The sequence below is a fragment of the Hylobates moloch genome, unplaced genomic scaffold (genome assembly GCF_009828535.3).
Source record: "Hylobates moloch isolate HMO894 unplaced genomic scaffold, HMol_V3 SCAFFOLD_8, whole genome shotgun sequence".
NCBI lineage: Eukaryota > Metazoa > Chordata > Mammalia > Primates > Hylobatidae > Hylobates > Hylobates moloch.
This window is the reverse complement of record NW_026652283.1, coordinates 34,122,529-34,140,812: the sequence shown is the minus strand read 5'-3', so window position 1 is coordinate 34,140,812 and position 18,284 is coordinate 34,122,529. Positions and strand designations below refer to the sequence as shown.

The 18,284-nt window shown below is 52.8% G+C and overlaps 4 protein-coding genes across 4 annotated transcripts in view; all 4 read right to left on the bottom strand.

The window, feature by feature from the left end:
* Window positions 1-7,757, bottom strand: part of LCK (LCK proto-oncogene, Src family tyrosine kinase) — a 35,852-nt gene extending 28,095 nt beyond the window's left edge. Inside the window, exon 1 of the mRNA XM_058442788.1 lies at window positions 7,589-7,757. Coding sequence (XP_058298771.1) covers window positions 7,589-7,757 — 169 coding nt within the window. The remainder of the gene's footprint in view (window positions 1-7,588) is intronic.
* Window positions 7,758-10,044: 2,287 nt separating this feature from the next.
* FAM167B (family with sequence similarity 167 member B) lies at window positions 10,045-11,743 on the bottom strand. Its single transcript, XM_032160080.2, has 2 exons — window positions 11,225-11,743; window positions 10,045-10,536 (listed from the first exon to the last, which is right to left on the bottom strand). The coding sequence occupies exons 1-2, from the start codon at window positions 11,483-11,485 to the stop codon at window positions 10,300-10,302; spliced, it is 498 nt and encodes a 165-aa protein (XP_032015971.1). The 5' UTR covers window positions 11,486-11,743; the 3' UTR covers window positions 10,045-10,299.
* Window positions 11,744-13,559: 1,816 nt separating this feature from the next.
* On the bottom strand, window positions 13,560-13,843 carry LOC116472877 (small ribosomal subunit protein uS14-like). The gene has a single exon (XM_032758173.2). The coding sequence runs from the start codon at window positions 13,818-13,820 to the stop codon at window positions 13,650-13,652; it is 171 nt and encodes a 56-aa protein (XP_032614064.1). The 5' UTR covers window positions 13,821-13,843; the 3' UTR covers window positions 13,560-13,649.
* A 2,836-nt stretch (window positions 13,844-16,679) lies between these two features.
* Window positions 16,680-17,391, bottom strand: LOC131384042 (uncharacterized). Its single transcript, XM_058442787.1, has 2 exons — window positions 16,955-17,391; window positions 16,680-16,878 (listed from the first exon to the last, which is right to left on the bottom strand). Exons 1-2 carry the CDS (start codon window positions 17,389-17,391, stop codon window positions 16,680-16,682), a joined length of 636 nt encoding a protein of 211 aa, XP_058298770.1.
* Between the last annotated feature and the right edge of the window lie 893 nt (window positions 17,392-18,284).

Here is an 18,284-nt window from a genome sequence, read left to right as displayed (position 1 = left end):
TTTTTTTTTTTTTTTGAGATGGAGTCTCGCACTATTGCCCAGCCTGGAGTGCAGTGATGTGATCTCAGCTCACTGCAACCTCCACCTCCCGGGTTCAAGTGATTCTCCTGCCTCAGCCCCCCAGGTAGCTGGGATTACAGGCACCCGCCACCACGCCCAGCTAATTTTTTGTATTTTTTGTAGAGACGTGTTTTTTAGTAGAAACTAATTTTAGTTTCACTATGTTGGCCAGGCTGATCTCAAACTTCTGATGTTGTGATCCACCTGCCTCTGCCTCCCAAAGTGCTGGGATTACAGGTGTAAGCCACTGCGCCCGGCCTGGTTTTTGTTTTTTTTTTTTAAAAGAGATGGAGTCTCACATCTCACTCTGTCACCCAGGCTGGAGTAGTACAGCACATGATTGTAGCTCACTGCAGCCTGAAACTTCTGGCCTCAAGTAATCCTCCCACCTCAGCCTCCCGAATAGCTGGGATTACAGGCACGAGCCACTGCACCTGCCTTTAATTCCTCTCTCTCTCTTTTTTTTTTCCTTTAGAGATGGGATCTCACTCTGTTGCCCAGGCTGGAGTGCAGTGGCATGATCATGGCTCACTGCAGCCTCAACCACCTGGGCTCAAGTGATCCTCCCACCTCAGCCTCCTGAGTAGCTGGGACCACAGGTACACACCACCAAGCCCAGTTAATTTTTTTATTTTTTGTAGAGACAGGGTCTGCCTATGTTCCCCACGCTGGTCTTGAACTCCTGGGCTGAAGCAGTCCCCTTGCTTTGGCCTCCAAAAATGCTGTGATTATAGGTGCAAGCCACCACACCTGGCTTATTACCCTTTTTGAATGAACTCTGTAGCCTCTTGACACAGAACAAAAAAAAAAGCATTATTTTGTATGCAAACAAAATGGATTTATTTTCACAAATTGGGAGTGTCTTGAACATAGAACTGATTCTGCTAGTCAAGTATCGCTATAAATAAGGGATTAGAGCAATTATTCTAATTGGTATTTTAGTAGAAGTCCCCTAACCAGTAACATGAATGTACCTGATAATCCCTTTTACTGAGTCCACTCCCTTGGGTAGCTTGGTGTGCTTTTTGTATCATGGGAGTTTTATTAGGATGGAGCCTTACTTACAGCTCGGCAATCCACACTGCTTTATGAACGTTTCTGGGAGTCTGGCAGTTCTGGAAGCTCAGTTCACCATGTCCATGCCATGGCAACCCAAGTTCAATCCAGTTTCTCCCAATCACTTGCTGGCAGAAGGGCACCAGGCGTGGCGGTTTATGCCTATAAGCCCAGCACTTTGGGAGGCTGAGGTGGGCAGACAGATACTTGAGCCCAGGAGTTTGAGACCAGCCTGGGCAACATGGCAAAACCCCATCGGTACAAAAAAAATACAAAAATTAGGCCTGGCGCGGTGGCTCACGCTTGTAATCCCAGGACTTTGGGAGGCCGAGGCGGGCGGATCACGAGGTCAGGAGATCGAGACCTCGGGGAAACCCTGTCTCTTCTAAAAATACCAAAAAAAAAAAATTAGCTGGGCACGGTGGTGGGCGCCTGTAGTTCCAGCTACTCGGAGAGGCTGAGGCAGGAGAATGGCGTGAACCCAGGAGGCGGAGCTTGCAGTGAGCTGAGATTGCGCCACTGCACTCCAGCCTGGGAGACAGAGCTAGACTCCATCTCAAAAAAAAAAAAAAAAAATTAGCTGGACTTGGTGTCCCATGCTTGTGGTCCCAGCTACTTGGGAGGCTGAGGTGGGAGGATCACCTGAGCTTGGGGAGGTCAAGGCTACAGTTAGCCAAGATTGAGCCACTACACTCCAGCCTAGGCGACAAAGCAAGACCTTGCCTAAAAAAAAAAAAAAAGAAAAGAAAAAAGAGAAAACAAGACTTACTGGCAGAAGGCTGTTGGGCAGCTTACTAAACCTCTGCACTTCCCTCAGTTCCTTCATCAGCAAAATCATGACAAAAATAAGACTTGCATCTAAGGCTGGCTGTGGTGAGCATTATACGTGATATATAGACGATCTCATAACATAAAATGCTTAACATAGTGCTTGCTACATAGACACTGGCCTTAAACATCTTTCAGGCTAAAATGATTGATCATTTTCATTTTCCTTCATGATTTTTGGCACTTCCGCAGGCTACCTTTTCACCTTTGATATATGTACCTAAAATGGAAACTTTACTTACCATAAATGAGAAACCAGAATCATGAGACATAAATACAAGTGAAACAACAGTGCACACTAAAACACATAAATTAACATTCGTAAATGTTCAGCCATTATCCCCTAAAATCACTCACACACCTGAGTGGTGTACAGGTCATATTTTAGGAAATGCCGCACTGCAAGAGAGAACTTTGGGCTTAGGCTGCTGCTTGGGGATCAAAGGAGCTGGCCTATTAACAAAAATGTAATGGGTGAGGTAGGACGATTGCTTGAGACCATACACAGTGTGAGTGCAGCTTGGGCAAAATAGTGAGATCTTATCTCCACACACTTTTTTTTTTTTTTTAAGACAGAGTTTCGCTCTTGTTGCCCAGGCTGGAGTGCAATGGCATGATCTCGGTTCACTGCAACCCCCACTTCCTGGGTTCAAGCAATTCTCCTGTCTCAGCCTCCCAAGTAGCTGGGATTACAGGTGCCTGCCATCACGCCTGGCTAATTTTTTGTATTTTTAGTAGAGATAGGGTTTCACCATGTTGGCCAGGCTGGTTTCGAACGCCTGACCTCAGATGATCCACCTGCCTCAGCCTCCCAAACTGTTGGGGGTTTAGTAGAAACGCCGTTTCTACTAAAAATACAAAAATTAGCCGGGCTTGGTGGCAGGTGCCTGTAGTCCCAGCTACTTGGGAAGCTGAGACAGGAGAATTGCTTGAACCCGGAGGCAGAGGTTGCAGTGAGCTGAGATTGTGCCGCTGCACTCCAGCCTGGGTGACAGAGCAAGACTCCATCTATAAATAAATAAATAAATAAATAAATAAATAAATAAATAAATAAACAAACAAATAAATAAATAAATTGTATTGTTATTATTATGTTTTAATAGAGACGGGGTGTTGCTATGTTGCCCAGGCTAGTCTTGAATGCCTAGTCTCAAGAGATCTTCCTGCCTCAGCCTCCCAAAGTATTGGGAGTATTGCCTGGCCAAGAATTTTTTTATAATTAGCTGGGCATGGTGGTACACATCTGTAGTCCTAGGCTACTCAGGAAGCTGAGGTGGGAAAACCACTCAAGCCCAGGTGTGTGAAGTTACAGTGAGCTATGATCACACCATGTGCCCCAGCCTGGGCGACAGACTGAGACACTGTCTCAAAAAAAAAAAAAAATTTTAATGGGTACCTCCTATGTGCCAGATTCTGACCTATCGCTGAGGACGCAGAGGTGAGCAGACAGAGAGCGTCCCATGCATTTGGCCCTGCCCTCTGTGACAGAGGTGGGTGCCCCTCTGGTGGGTCACTTCATTTTCACAGGAGGCTATAAGGCTTGTAGTTAGCTCACTGATCAAAAATATCTGTGACTGCCAACAACATGGCCGCACATGACAGCAACATTTGCCAGGAAGTAACATTTCAAAATCACCACTGTTAACCATTTACCAAGCTAAGGTTTAGTGAAACAGTTAAAAGGATGAGGTATTTTGTATTGACATGTATTGACATGGAAAGACATCCCGCATACACCATGGCAAGCAAGTTGCAGAACAGAATGCAGAGTATATGCCTATTTGCATTGACATATGTATATAGGGGATTCTTTTAAATAAGCTCTGTGCTAAGCCTTTATTTGCATTATTTCATGTAATTCTCATAATAATCCTATGAAGTGCTATTATTATCCCCATTTTACAGATGCAAAGACTGAGGCCCAAACCAGGTAAAATGATTTGTCTGAGGCCTCATAACAAACAAATGAGCAGTGGATTTGTGAAGTGAGTCCCGGTCTGCCAGCCTGCAGAGACTAGACTTAACCTCCATGTTTTTCAGCAGCCATACATGGGAAAATCTGGAAGGACACACACCAGATGTTTCCCGATGGGCATATCCCAGAAGTGGGATTGGAGGAGGCTGCATTTCTTGTATTTCTTTATATGCCTCTGTACTGTTTGAGTTTTAAATTTTATTGTATTTTTTAAAAATAATTAAATAGAGATGGGCTCTGCCTATGTTGCCCAGGTGGATCTCAAACTCCTGGGACCATGTGATCCTCCCATCACGGCCCCCCAGAATGCTGGGATTACAGGTGTGAGCCACTGTGCCTGGCCTGTTTGAGTGTTTTTAAAACAGCAATGTGCTAATTTTGTAATTAGAAAACAAAAACAGCTGGGCGAGGTGGCTTATGCCTGTAATCCCAGCACTTTAGGAGGCTGAGGCAGGCGGATCACCTGAGGTCGGGAGTTTGAGACCAGCCTGACCAACATGGAGAAACCCCATCTCTACTAAAAACACAAAATTAGCCGGGTGTGGTGGTGCGTGCCTGTAATCCCAGCTACTCGGGAGGCTGAGGCAGCAGAATCACTTGAACCAGGGAGACGAAGTTTGCAGTGAGCCAAGATCGTACCACTGCACTCCATCCTGGGCAACAAGAATAAAACTCTGTCTCAAAAAACAAAAACAAAAACAAAAACAAAACTCAGCCAGGCATGGTGGCACACGCCTGTAATCCCAGCTACTAGGGAGGCTGAGGCAGGAGAATCGCTGGAACCTGGGAGGCGAAGGTTTACAGGCATGCGCCACCATGCCTGGCTAATTTTTTGTATTTTTAGTAGAGACAGGGATTCACCATGATGGCCAGGCTGGTTTCGAACTCCTGACCTCAGGTGATCCAACTGCTTTGGCCTCCCAAAGTGCTGGGATTACAGGCGTGAGCCACTGCGCCCTGCCGTATTTATTTTTTAGAGACAGAATCTAGCTGTGTCACCCAGGCCAGAGTGCAGTGGAGCAATCATAGCTCACTGCAGCCTCAGACCCCTAGCTCCAGATACTTTAAAATCAACACTGAGGTTGATTGTTACAGGCCACATTACTGGATGGTACCTTGGTCCCACCTGCTCCTCACCCCCTACCCCACCCCACCCCACCCCACTGAGAATTACTTTCACTGAGTTGAGCTTGGCCTTGAGGCCATCAGCTCATGGGTGTGTGTATGGAGTTACAGGATGTAGTCTGTGTTTTATGTGTAGTCCCTGCCCTGCCTCTGAACACATCTGTACACATACATTTTCCTGTGATATGTATGGTGTTTTGGCTTGTGTGTGTGTGTGTGTGTGTGTGTGTGTGTCTGTGTGAGAGACCCTCTTCTAAAGTAGATCCCATGGCCCTGCTCAGAGTCCAGCCTGCCTGAGTTCTCACACCCCTCACACTGTATACAGGAAACAGGCTGATTTGCAAAGCCACAGCACAAGTGTGAGGGAATGGGTGATTCACTGGCCCACCAAGGTGCTGAGTGGGCGTAATTTGGGTGTGGACAGCCCTCCCTTTGGTGCATCATTTGAGGGGGAGGGAGTGCCTCACCTCCCTTAAACACCTACTATGTGCTGGCCAGGTGTGGTGGCTCAGGCCTGTAATCCCAGCACTTTGGGAGGCCGAGGTGGGCGGATCACAAGGTCAGGAGATCGAGGCCATCCTGGCCAATATGGTGAAACTCCATCTCTACTAAAAATGCAAAAATTAGCTGGGCATGGTGGCGTGCCTGTTAATCCTAGCACTTGGGAGGCTGAGGCAGGAGAATCACTTGAACCCGGGAGGCATTTTTGTTTGAGATGGAGTTTCGCTCTGTTGCCTAGGCTGGGGTGCAATGACTCGATCTCTGCTCACTACAACCTGCGCCTCCCAGGTTCAAGCGATTCTGCCTCAGCCCCCTGAGTAGCTGGGATTACAGGCACCTGCCACCACGCCCGGCTAATTTTGCATTTTTAACGAAGACACGGTTTCACCATGTTGGCCAGCCTAGTCTCAAGCTCCTGGCCTCAAGTGATCTGCCCGCCTCAGCCTCCTAAAGTGCTGGGATTACAGGTGTGAGCCACCGTGCCTGGCTTGATTATTGCCTCTTCACAGAGAAGTAAACTGAAGTTCAGAGAGAGATGAAGCCACTTGCTCAAGGAAATGGCAGAGCAGAATTGTGACTGGGTTGGCCTGTCTCTGAAATGCATGTTCTCTGCCCCACGCCACACCCGTGGGCTCTTTTGCCTTTGGTCTTGCTCTGAGGTCTCTGCCCTCATGGTACCCAAGGAACAGAATCCAGGGATAGTGACCTTGGCTTCATGTCCTAGGCACTCTCAAAACTGGGTCTTTCTCCTTCTCAGAACTGTCTTGACTCTCGCAGGAAGCTTTCCAGATCTTAAGAGACACCTTCTCCCCTCCTCTGAAGCAACCCTCAGCCTGTTCTCGGCCCCTGTCCACTTGGCCCTTCTCTCTTTGAGAAGAGCCTCTGTTCCTGGGGCCCAAGAGCAAGGGACCCTGTCTAATTCATCTGTCAGCATAGGGCTGGGTGGAAGGAACTGCTCACGCCTGTCCAGGGTGAATGACCCTCCCTGAAGTGCAGGGAGAGCCACCATGTTCCCTAGCCCCCACAAGAGGCTACAGGACTTGGAGCTGTAGACAGGAGAAAGGCTGCAACCTGCTGACTAGGTGGAAAGTGTGTGTCAAGAAAAACTCCAACGAAGCAGGGGAAACCTGGAAATCTGGCTGAGTGGGGACTCCCAAAAAAAATTAAGGCTCAGAGTTAAGAAGTGAGGAGGTGAGCAGGTAGCAAGTATGCCTCCCCAGTCTCTCTCCACCTCCCTGGGGTTTGAAGCAGGAATCAGCAAAACCAACTGGCCCTACACAGGCAGGGCTGAAGCGGGAGGGAGCCAGGGGCGAGAGGAGGACATCCTGCCGTGACGCTTGGCAGGGGCAGGAATGGTGACTTCCCAGATGGGAGTTCAGCGCTTCCTCACCCAGGACCAACTGCACCCCTGTCTGGGATAAAAATAGTACTTCCTCTTCCTTTCTCCCATCATTCTCTTTCACTTCCAACTTCCCAGACTCAGATCAGATACGTCCATCCACCCTGGAGCTCCATCCCGGATGATGGACACCCCCACACATATCAGTCCACGCCCATCAGGAGATTCTTCCCTCGATCGCTGAGGCTAAAATCACTCCTCGCATGTCCATCTGGATGCCCTGGGTGATCGCTCTCTCTCTCTCTCTCTCTCTCTCAGGAGATTCTTGTCACTGGGGTCTTCCCCAGAAACCAGAAGGATTCCTGGGTCCTCTGAGTCCAGCCTGTCCATCACCCTGCTCCAGGCGGGGTGGTCACAGCCTCGGCCGTCACTCTCTCCAGAGGCCCAGCCCTGCCACTGCCTTGCTGAGAAACTGGCGCAGTGAGTGCCTTGTTCTCTCTGAGCCTCAGGAGCCTCATCCTCATGGCATGAGGGACTGGACTTGGTGGTTTCTGGAAGCCTTTTTAACACCTGACTGTCCATGTGCCTGGTCTCCAGGAAACATGCTCCCAGTGAGGTGGGGCCGCTGGTGGACAGCACGACAGAGGCAAGCGCCACCAGCTTCGCAGGAAAGAGGCGATCCAGCTACACTGCCTGCCTCCCACCTGACCTTGAGCGACGATCTTCTCTCCCAGCCACAAAGGGCTGCTGCATCCCTAGGGAGCCTGGGCCCGCACAGCCGCAGCCATCTGCTATCAGGCCTCTCACCCCGGCGCCCGTGCCCCCAATACCAGCGCTCCTTACCTGCCCAGCCCGGGAGCCCTCTGGCCCCATTCACATGGTCCTCCTGGCCTAACCTGGCTGCCTGGACAGTCTCAGCTCCCTTCGCCGTCGTAGCCACCACCTGTCTCCCCGCGCCCACGTCCCACTCTGACTTCCTGCCTCCTCCGGAGGGCTCCGCAGCCAACCGGGCCCCAGCAGCCCAACCACAACCCTCTAGCACCCCAAGCTTCCTGCCACCATAGACCCCCGCCTCTCAGCCCCTGGGGGTCCCCTACATCTCCAGGCCAGGTCCTACTTCCCCTACTGTCCCAGGGTGACACTGGGAGGTTTAAAGTTGAGGGGAGGACGTCTGATAGACCCTCCCTTCTGCCATCCAGGGTGCGTCTGGGCAAGAGATTCAAGGGCAGCCTTTGGGCCCAGTGAGCAGGGGGGCAAGCGGACACACACTCAGCTTATGGTGAAAGGCAAACAGCACTGCAGCACCACCGTTGCAGCTGAGAGACCCTTTTGTTTCTGTCTGACAGCAAAGGTAGCATCGTTCAGAGTCAGAGGAGAGGACAATATCCCTGTTAAATAGCTGGTGAGCAGTCCATGCATGTTACAGTCAGGTCAGGCCGAGAGAACAATTCCCATGTCATCTCAGGGCATGGAGCAGTAGCTTTATTATAGTCAAGGGTAGGTGAATGGTAGGCTACCACCCCTCTTACAGACAGAATGCTGGAAAACAGCCTGTTTCAGGAGGCAGACAGGACAACCTCACGTCTTCAAGAGGGCAGGGTAACGGCCCCTGCTGTAGTCAGAGGCCAGGACAACACCCACTCATCATGGCTGGAGAGTGGGGCAACACTTCGAATGCAGGTAGAGGCAAGGCCACAGCCCCTGGCAGAGGTGGAGGGCTTGGCGCTGTCTCCTGCAACAGGTGGAAGACAGAGCAAACAGGGCCACTCAGGCCCCCAGGTGCAGGCCACAGACTGTCAGGACTTTCTGTTATAAGCAGGAGGCAAGAAGGTTGTCAGAGCAGCAGGCAGGCAAAGAATTTCCATTTCCCCTGGGGCCAGGCTGAGGGGGCGCCCATCATTAGCTGAGGGCCGGGTCACCGGTGATATGAGGAACTCCAGGTGGCCTCATCAGGTCCAAGAACCCGGCCTTGACCCCACCAGGAGGAAAGTGCCCATGCGTCACTGCCTGAGTGAGCTGGTAGGGGGAGGGGAACCCACAGAGCATTGTTGGGGCTTGTGAGGTGGAAGCGATGCTGCATGCACCTCAGCTGCTGAGAGAAGGGGGGGCAGGAAATGGGTGGGGGGAAGAGGAAGCCTGAGTTGGAAAGTCAGACAAAGAGGGTAACACAGAAACAAAGGCTGAGAAAGACAAAGTGAAAAACCTTCACAGTGACACAGAGCCTAGAGTTGGAGCTCCAGGCCTGGTGCAGGGCCCAGACTCCCTTGCAATGTAAGCCTGAACACTTCACAGTCTATCTCCCGGTCTCAGCACAGAGTAGAAAGACTGCCACGCTGGGAGTGAGTAATAGTTCGTATTCACTGAGTGCTCACTGTGCACTATTTCCCTGAAGGCACATCTGCTGCCTGTGGAGTGAGAATCAGCATCTCCACTGTGGAGGTGAGGAAACAGACTCAGGGGTTAAGGGAGCTCCTCAGGGTTGAATAGAAATAAACGGTGGCTCAGGCCTGTAATCCTAGCACATTGGGAGCCGCAGGCAGGTGGATCACTTGAGGTCAGGAGTTCGAGACCAGCCTGGCCAACATGCTGAAACGCTGTCTCTATTAAAAATACAAAAATTAGCTGAGCATGGTGGCGGTTGCCTATAATCCCAGCTACTCGGGAGGCTGAGGCAGGAGAATCGCTTGAAATCAGAAGGCAGAGGCTGCAGTGAGCCAAGATCGCGCCACTACACTCCAGCCTGGGCGAAAGAGTGAAATTCCATCTCAAAAAAAGAAAAAAAAGAAAAGAAAAGAAAGGAAATTAGCCAGGCGGAGTGGCGGCCGCCTGTAACCCCAGCTACTTGGGAGGCTGAGGCAGGAGAATCGCTTGATCCCAGGAGGTGGAGGTTGCAGTGAGCTGAGATTGTGCTACTGCACTCCAGCCTGGGTGACAGAGTGAGACTCCGTCTCAAAAAAAAAAAAAAAAAAGCAGAAGAAACAACAACAAAAAGAAACCGGGTAGCTGGCTTTGAACCCGTGTCTCCCAGATTCTGCATTCTTCAGGAGCCCAATTTACCTGTCACCTCCCATAGGCCTGCAGTGAACTAGGATGGTCCCAGTGACAGGCGACATTCAGATAGCGGCCTTGGGCCTGAATAAACGACTGCAAGAGACCTTGATGGGAACCAGACAGGGCGTTTATTGAGGAGTTTGAGAGTGTGAGCTCCGCCTCCTCCCCCTCCCAGATGGGGCAGCAGAGGAAACAGGATGCTGGGGTTTTGCACTCTTGGAATTCAGCTCTCAGAAACCTGAATGCTCCTCCTCCCCCGCCAGGAGCTGGTGCCTCTGGGCCACCCCTCCCTTTCCTCTTCCCAAGCAGGCAGGGGAAGCGGCATTGGGAGAGGGGGCGGGGAGTCGGGGGGCACAGGTGTTCCTCAGCAGAGGGTGAAGCGCCGGGCGCTGATGTTCATGCGCGTGAGGCCCAGGTGCCGCAGCAGCGGGGCCAGGGCCAGGCCGGCCCCGGGCTCCAGCTCCAGCTCCAGCTCCAGCTCGGCCTCATCCAGCAGCTCCTGGTGCAGGTGACAGGCTTGGTCCATCTTCAGTCGGTGCAGCTGGGCCCGCAGCCGCAGCAGCTGCCCTGCCAGCTGCCGGTCCTGCGCCTGCATCTCCCGCTGCGGCCGAGAGGGGGCGTGAGCCTGCCGGACAGGCCCTCGGCCGCGCGCCGTTTCTCCCTTCCTGGCAACGCTGGGCCTTTGCACCGGCTCTGTCCTCCCCAGCCCCCTCTCGCCTCAGCTTGATCTCTCCCTATCTCCCAACCTGGCTTCACCTGGTGGTTCTCAAACCCAGCTAAGGAGTCATTATTAAGCAAATCCAACTGCCTGGGCCCCATCCCAGATCAACTAAGCGGAATCTCTGCATTGGAGCCTGCGTATCTTTGTATTTGCACATGTTGAGTTGGGAGCCACCTACTGAACCTTCACCTCTTCAGAATCTGCCTGCAGCGTGGCCAGTGCCTCCTTTTGTACTTCGCTGTATCTTTGGGCCATAGAAAGTCCCAGAGTAGGGGAGGCTGTGTATTTCCCTATTTATAATAGTGCCCCACACTCCCCAACGCCAGTGCTCTGCCCCCTAAGCAACAGGAGCACAAGGTCAGTAATTTGGATGGAATCCTTCTTCAGCAAGGCTCCCTGAATACAACACTGGACAAGTCCATTCCCGGCTCCTCAGCCCAGGACACCGGAGTGGGCAGTTGCTGGAGGCAGGGTCCATTCTCATCCCTTCCCCATGCCTGTAGTCTTGGACCCTAAGGAGGACCAGCCTGAAGGCCCTGTGCAAAGCTGCCCACCCCACCAGACTCACCAGCTCCCGTCGGAGCCACTCAAGGGCGGAGTCCATTGAGTTGAAACCACAGATGTCCCCAGGTCTCCCTGGTCCAGGTTTGGCTTGGGCCCTGCGCCAGGCCTGGCTCTGAACCTGGGCTGTCCACTCCAGATATGAGGGCCGCCGGGTCTGCAGCTGCAGCTTGGCTGTCAGTGCCTTCACAGAGTCCAGGCTCTCCCCCTCCTCATCCTCCTCGTCCTCTTCACCCACTGCCTGGAATTTCAGTAGCCCCAGGGACATGGCAGGTTTGAGGTGAGTGACAGGGCAGGGCTGCAGCTCTGGGATTAGGGAAAGGCTGGCAATATTGCCCAGGGAGAGGTGGCAGAAGTTGAGGGTGAGAAGAGCGTGCCAGGGAGTGTGTGGTGGTCAATGTTCAAGGGGGGTTAGGAGGGCTGAGTGTGCCAGGGTGAGTGAGCAGATGGGTGTGTGAGGCCAAGTATGCAAGGGAATTTTCCTGGACTGCTAACTTGGGAGCCACGTGATGCCCATCTGGGTGGAACCGTGCTCCTCTGGCCCTTTGGATGAATTTTATTGTCTTTGCCCAGAAGGAGACACCCAGTTCCCAGAAAGGAAGTTGCTCCAGGATGAGAAAAGCATCATTCATACCAGAGTCTTGGCCCTCCTCCCAAGACTCACGTTAAGGGAGCTGAGATCCGGGAGGAGGCTGCCTAGCCACCCCTTGTCCTTACTCGTGACACCAGCCCTTCAGGAAAGGACTAGCCTCCAGGGCCCTGGCCTAGCAGTCAGGAGACCTGAGTTCTAGTGCTGGGTCTGCAAAACCTTGGGCAAGTCACTGACCTTCTCAGAGCTCTGTTGGGACAGATGAAGGACTTCAGGCTAATACTCTAAGGAGCCCTCAAGGGCTGCCTGCAGAAGGGCAGAGCTGTGGATGGGCTCCTTGCCCTCCCTCTCCCTGCCCCTCCCAGGGCTTCAACCAGAGCAGTTCCCTTTTTTAAACTTTGTTTTGAAACATAACATACACACAGAAGGACAGGTGCGGTGGCTCACACCTGTAATCCCTGCACTTTGGGAAGCTGAAGTGGGCAGATCACGAGGTCAGGAGATTGAGACCATCCTGCCTAACACGGTGAAACCCCATCTCTACTAAAAATACAAAAAATTAGCCAGGCGTGGTAGCACGCATCTGTAGTCCCAGCTACTTGAGAGGCTGAGGCAAGAGAATCGCTTGAACCTGGGAGGCAGAGGTTGCAGTGAGCCGAGATCGAGCCATTGCATTCCAGCCTGGGTGACAGAGTGAGACTCTGTCGAAAGAAAGAAAGAAGGAAAGAAAGAGAGAGAGAGAGAGAGAAAGAAAGGAGGGAGGGAGGAAGGAAGGAGAGAAAGAAAGGAAGGAAGGAAAGAAGGAAGGAAGGAAGGAAGGAAGGAAGGAAGGAAGGAAGGAAGGAAGGGGAAAGAAGCATAACATACACACAGAAAAACTGTACATATCATAAATGCATGGAGACACGGTGGCTCATGCCTGTAATCCCAACATTTTGGGAGGCCGAGGCGGGCAGATCATCTGAGGTCAGGAGTTTAAGACCAGCCTGGCCAACATGGTGAAACCCTATCTCTACTAAAAATACAGAATGAGCTGGGCGTGGTGGTGCATGCCTGTAATCCCAGCTACCCAGAAGGATGAGGCAGGAGAATCACTGGAGCCCGGACGCAGAGGTTGCGGTGAGCCAAGATCACACCATTGCACTCTAGCCTGGGCAAAAAGAGCGAAACTCCATCTCAAAAAATAAGTAAATAAATAAATAAATGAATGTATGGCTCGATGAATTCTCCCAAACTGAACATCTCCATGTAACCAGCACCCAGATCAAGCAACAGAGTATCACCAGCACCCAGGAATGGCTGTTAGCCTCCCACGTGCTCCTGGCCTGTCACTAATCTCCTAAGGGTGACACCACCCTCGTTCTAGCAGCATAGTTTTCTCTGCTTGTATACCTTCTAGTGGTTCACCAACTTTAGCATGCATCACAATCACCTAGAAAGCGTGCTAAGATTGCTAGGCCCCACTACCCAGAGTGTCAGACTCAGTATGTATGGGGTGGGGCCTGGTAATCTGCATTTCTACCAAATTCCCAACCCAGCTGCTGCTGCTGGTCTGGAGTTTTACAATTTCTACTTTTTTTTTTTTTTTTTTTGAGACAGGGTCTTGCTTTGTTGCCAGGCTGGAGTGCAGTGGTGGGATTACAGCTCCCTGCAACCTTGAACTCTTGGACTCAGGTGATTCTCTTGCTTGACCTCCTCAGTAGCTGGGACTTACAGGGCCAAGACCCCACACCCAGCTAATTTGTTGTTGTTTTTTTTTTTCAAATGTTTATTTTATGTACAAAGAACTATCATGGTTTTTCATTGAGTAGATGCCTTGGATAATCCTTTGAAGGAAGATCGTTTAGTCCAACTTAATGAAACCGATATCCTTCGCGTACTGACGGAAACACTGGCGGCACATATTGAGGCCGTATTTCCGGATCAGACCGTGCCGGTTTGAACAGATGCGACAAGAGCGAGAACCCTGGCCGAATTTACGCAGGTGGCTCCAGTACGGCTGCTGATGACCCATCTTGCTCTCAGCAGTGCAACGAGGTAAAAGCATTTGTTCTTTTTTAATTTTTGATAGAGATGAGGTCTTCCTCTGTTGCTCATAATGGTTTCGAACTCGGCCAGGAGCAGTGGCTCATGCCTGTAATCCCAGCACTTTGGGAGGCCGACGGGGGTGGATCACGAGGTCAGGAGATCGAGACCATCCTGGCTAACATGGTGAAACCCCGTCTCTACTAAAAAAATACAAAAAAAATTAGCCAGGCGTGGTGGCAGGCACCTGTAGTCCCAGCTACTTGGGAGGCTGAGGCAGGAGAATGGTGTGAACCCGGGAGGCGGAGCTTGCAGTGAGCCGAGATCCTGCCACTGCACTCCAGCCTGGGCAACAGAGTGAGACTCCATCTCAAAAAAAAAATAGCAGGATTGAAAGTCAGAGGATGAGAAAGAAAAAAAAATTAGGGCATGGTGGCACATGCCTGTGCCCAACTACCTGGGAGACTGAGATGGAAGGATTGCTTGAGCCCAGAAGGGGGCAAAGCTGCTGCAGTGAGCCCTGATCACATCACTACACTCCAGGCCTGGGTGACAGAGGCCGACCTGTCTCAAAAAAAAAAAAAAAAGGCTTCTCTGCCTATGAAGTACCATTGTTTTATTCCTTTATTCTTTTTTTTTTTTTTTTGAGAGAAGTCTCACTCTTATCCCCCAGGTTTGAGTGCAATGGCTTAATCTCAGCTCATTGCAACCCCTGCCTCCCGGGTTCAAAAGATTCTCCTGCCTCTGCCTCCCAAGTAGTTGAGATTAAGTCGCCTGCCACCACTAATTTTTGTATATTTTAGTAGAGATGGGGTTTCACCATGTTGGCCAGGCTGGTTTCGAACTCCAGACCTCAAGTGATCCGCCCACCTCAGCCTCCCAAAGTGCAGGGATTACAGGCGTGAGCCACTGCACCCAACCCTATTCCTTTATTCTCAATTAAAAAGAAAGAAAGAAAATAAATAGATAAATAAATAAATAAAATAAGCTGGGCATGGTGGCTCATGCCTGTAATCCCAGCACTTTGGGAGGCCACGAGGCAGGAGCATTGCTTGAAGCTTGGAGTTGAAGACCAGCCTGGGTAAAACAGGGAGACCCCAATCTCCACAAAAATATTTACAAAAGAAAAAGAAGGTGGATGGATGAATAGATGGGTCCTGTGGTGAATTGGCTCAGCTCTCTTCCTGCAATTTTACCAGCTTAATTGTGTCTCTCGCCAGACTGAAAACCCTGTGAACAGAACCTTCCCCAGTCATCCCGGGGCCCCGGCACCAAACACAGGGCCCAGCTAGCTCACTGTACTGGCAACACACACTTGCTGAAACGATGGCGTGATAGCAGATGGGGCTCCTGAGGTCTGGACTCAGCCGAAAGTGGGCTGCACAGAGGGCGCCCTGGCAGGGCTGCGAGGTGGGGGAGGGGCGCCAGCTACACAGCTGCAGCATTTAAGGTGGACCAAAGGGTTTCCCCAACCCAAGTTTCTTTTTTTTTTTTTTGAGACAGAGTCTTGCTCTGTCACCCAGGCTGGAGTGCAGTGGTGCGATCTCGGCTCACTGCAAGCTCCGCCTCCCGGGTTCACACCATTCTCCTGCCTCAGCCTCTAGGAGTAGCTGGGACTACAGGCGCCCGACACCACGCCCGGCTAATTTTTTGTATTTTTAGTAGAGACGGGGTTTCACCATGTTGGCCAAGATGGTCTCGATCTCCTGACCTCGTGATCCGCCCACCTCGGCCTCCCAAAGTGCTGGGATTACAAGCGTGAGCCACTGCGCCCGGCCTCCAAGTTTCTTATGTATGGGAGGAAGTAGGCAGTTTCCAGTTTCACATCCACTTTCCGGCCCTTCCACCAGGGTACGGTGGAAGAAATAGTTTTCCTTCCTTCCTTCCTTCCTTCCTTCCTTCCTTCCTTCCTTCCTTCCTTCCTTCCTTCCTTCCTTCCCTCCCTCCTTCCTTCCTCTTTTTTGACGGAGTTTTGCTCTTGTTGCCCAGGCTGGAGTGCAATGGCGCTATCCCGTCTCACTGCAACCTCGGTCTCCTGGGTTCAAGCGATTCTCCTGCCTCAGCCTCCCGAGTAGCTGGGATTACAGGTGTGGGCCACTATGCCCAGTTATTTTTGTATTTTTAGTAGAGATGGGGTTTCATTATGTTGGCCACGACGGTCTCGATCTCCTGACCTCGTGGTTGGCCCGCCTCACCTCCCAAAGTGCTGGGATTACAGGTGTGAGCCACCACGCCTGGCCAATTTTTTGTATTTTTAGTAGAAACAGGGTTTCACCATGTTAGCCAGGGTGGTCTCGAACTCCTGACCTCAGGTGATCCGCCCCGCCTCGGTCTCCCAAAGTGTTGGGATTACAGGCGTGAGCCACTGCGCCTGGCTTTTCTTTCTTTTTAAAGTTAGCAGTAGTGCTAGCACCTCAGGGCTTGAAAAAACAAAAATACAAAAATATTGAGTGTCTCCTGCAACCCAGGCACGGGGTTAAGGACTTTAGGCAAGATTATTCTCCCCATTTCACAGACTATGACATGGAGATTTGCTTATAACAGTCTCTGGCCAGGGACCTCGCTAAGAGATATTGGCAATATGAGGGGAAATTCCTGTGAAACTATGATCCTTTCCTCTGAGGGGCCTCCTTAACAGCTGTCCAGACGGCGTTGCCAGCTGCCCAGGCAGTTCGTATCCCTTTCGGAGCTCCAGCCTGCCTCTCCTGACGCTCTGAGTCTGGCCTTCTGCTGGGCCCCGGGTCTCTGACAGGCAGAATGGAGTTCTCGCAGCTGATCCATACCGGCTGGGCCCAAGCTGAGCTTCTACGGGGTCCGGAGGCGCCCCCGCTTCGCGGCACGCTGTGCGTCACTGTCCACCACCTGCTGCTGTCGCCAGGGCCTGCGTCCTCTCCGGACCTGTGGCTGCTGCTGTTGCGTAGCGTCGACTCCTTCGAGAAGCAGTGAGATGTGGCTGGGTGAGGGGGTCCCCGGAATTGGGGAGCGCGCGCGACTTGGCGGAGTAGGGGGCACGGCCAGCGCAGTCGGAGCTGGCGCCCTCCCCTCTCCTGGAAAAGGACAACGAGTCCCAGAGAGGGGCAACAAGTTTCCCGGATTGGGCGTTACTCAGGAGGGCACCATCACCCTGCGTTACGCAGGAGGACACCATCCCTCCTTGGCGAGGGACACCAAGCCTGGGCCCGTCCCTCCCCAGGGTTGCGAGTGACTCGGGCACCATCGCCCCGCGCTGTAAGGACCTGCGCGTGCTGCAGCTGCAAATAGAGGGCGCAGAAGCGACGCTGGGCATCGCTCGCTCCATCGAGGTGCGCCGAGGGCGCGCCCGAGCCCTTTAAGCTCTCCCTGTCTCGCGTAGAGGGGAATAAAAAGGTGCTTCTGTTCAAAGAGGGTCCGCAGCTGCAGCTAAATGGCAGGGGGATGCAGGGTGGTCCGGGGTACTTGGAGAGGCCGAAGCTGAAGCTACAGGGCTGAGGGGCTGGAAGGGGCGCGGGCGAGACAATTCCGACCCTTCCCAGAGCCCCTGACTTCCTTCTCCGGACGCTGTCCTCCCTGGAATCGGTCATCACCTCCTTCCCTTTATTTTACCGTCCCAAGGACCTGAGATTGGGCGACTCCTGGCACTTCCTCCCGCCCGAACGCTGCTACAAGAGAGTAGCTCGCGAAGTGGGCGCGGTCTTGGGGGCCCCGGGAGGTGGAAGCGCAGGGCCAGGAAGAGGCGCGGGGACAGGGCACTCACTCCCTGGGTGCCCTAGACCTGGTCTCTCTCCTCCCTGCGCCGCAGACCAACGCGTGGCGTCTGAGCGAGGTGAACGAGGACTTCAGCTTGTGCCCCAGATACCCCCGTGCGATGATCGTGCCACACGTGGTGGACGAGGATGCCCTGGCCCGCAGCACCCGCTTCCCGGTGCTCAGCTACCGCCCGGCTCCCAGCGGCACCGGGAGCGCGCCCTCCCCACGCTCCGCCCCTAGGCGGCTGCGTCCTTTCTGGGCCTTTTCTTTTTGGCCCGGCCAATTTCCGGCCTAGCCGCTGCCCCAACTCCTGCCCCGTTCTGGTCCCGCCCCTCTCCCGCCTTTTCGCGGGGGAGGGTAGCACCTTTCTCCGGCCCCGCCCCTGACGCTTCTGGGCTCCGCGAAGCTTAGTCCTTTCTTTGTCAAGCCAGGACCCGCCCACGGTCTGTCTGTTCATAGGGTCCCGAACCACTTTGGCCGCAACACCCGCAGACTGGTCCGAAACCTCGTGAGTTCGCCCTGGTCGCTGCACTCCAGCCTGTCGGTGTGCAGACCTGGCCTAGAGGCCCCCTAAGGCTGGGGGGTCACTTCCAGAACTGAGTCCGGCCCGCAGGTTCTGCTACGCTCCAGCCAGCCCCTGACTGGTCCCCAGAAGCGGCGCTGCGAGAAGGACCGGGAGCTGCTGCGAACTGTGCTGGCGGGGGCTCGTCCTTGGGCGCGGGGCTTC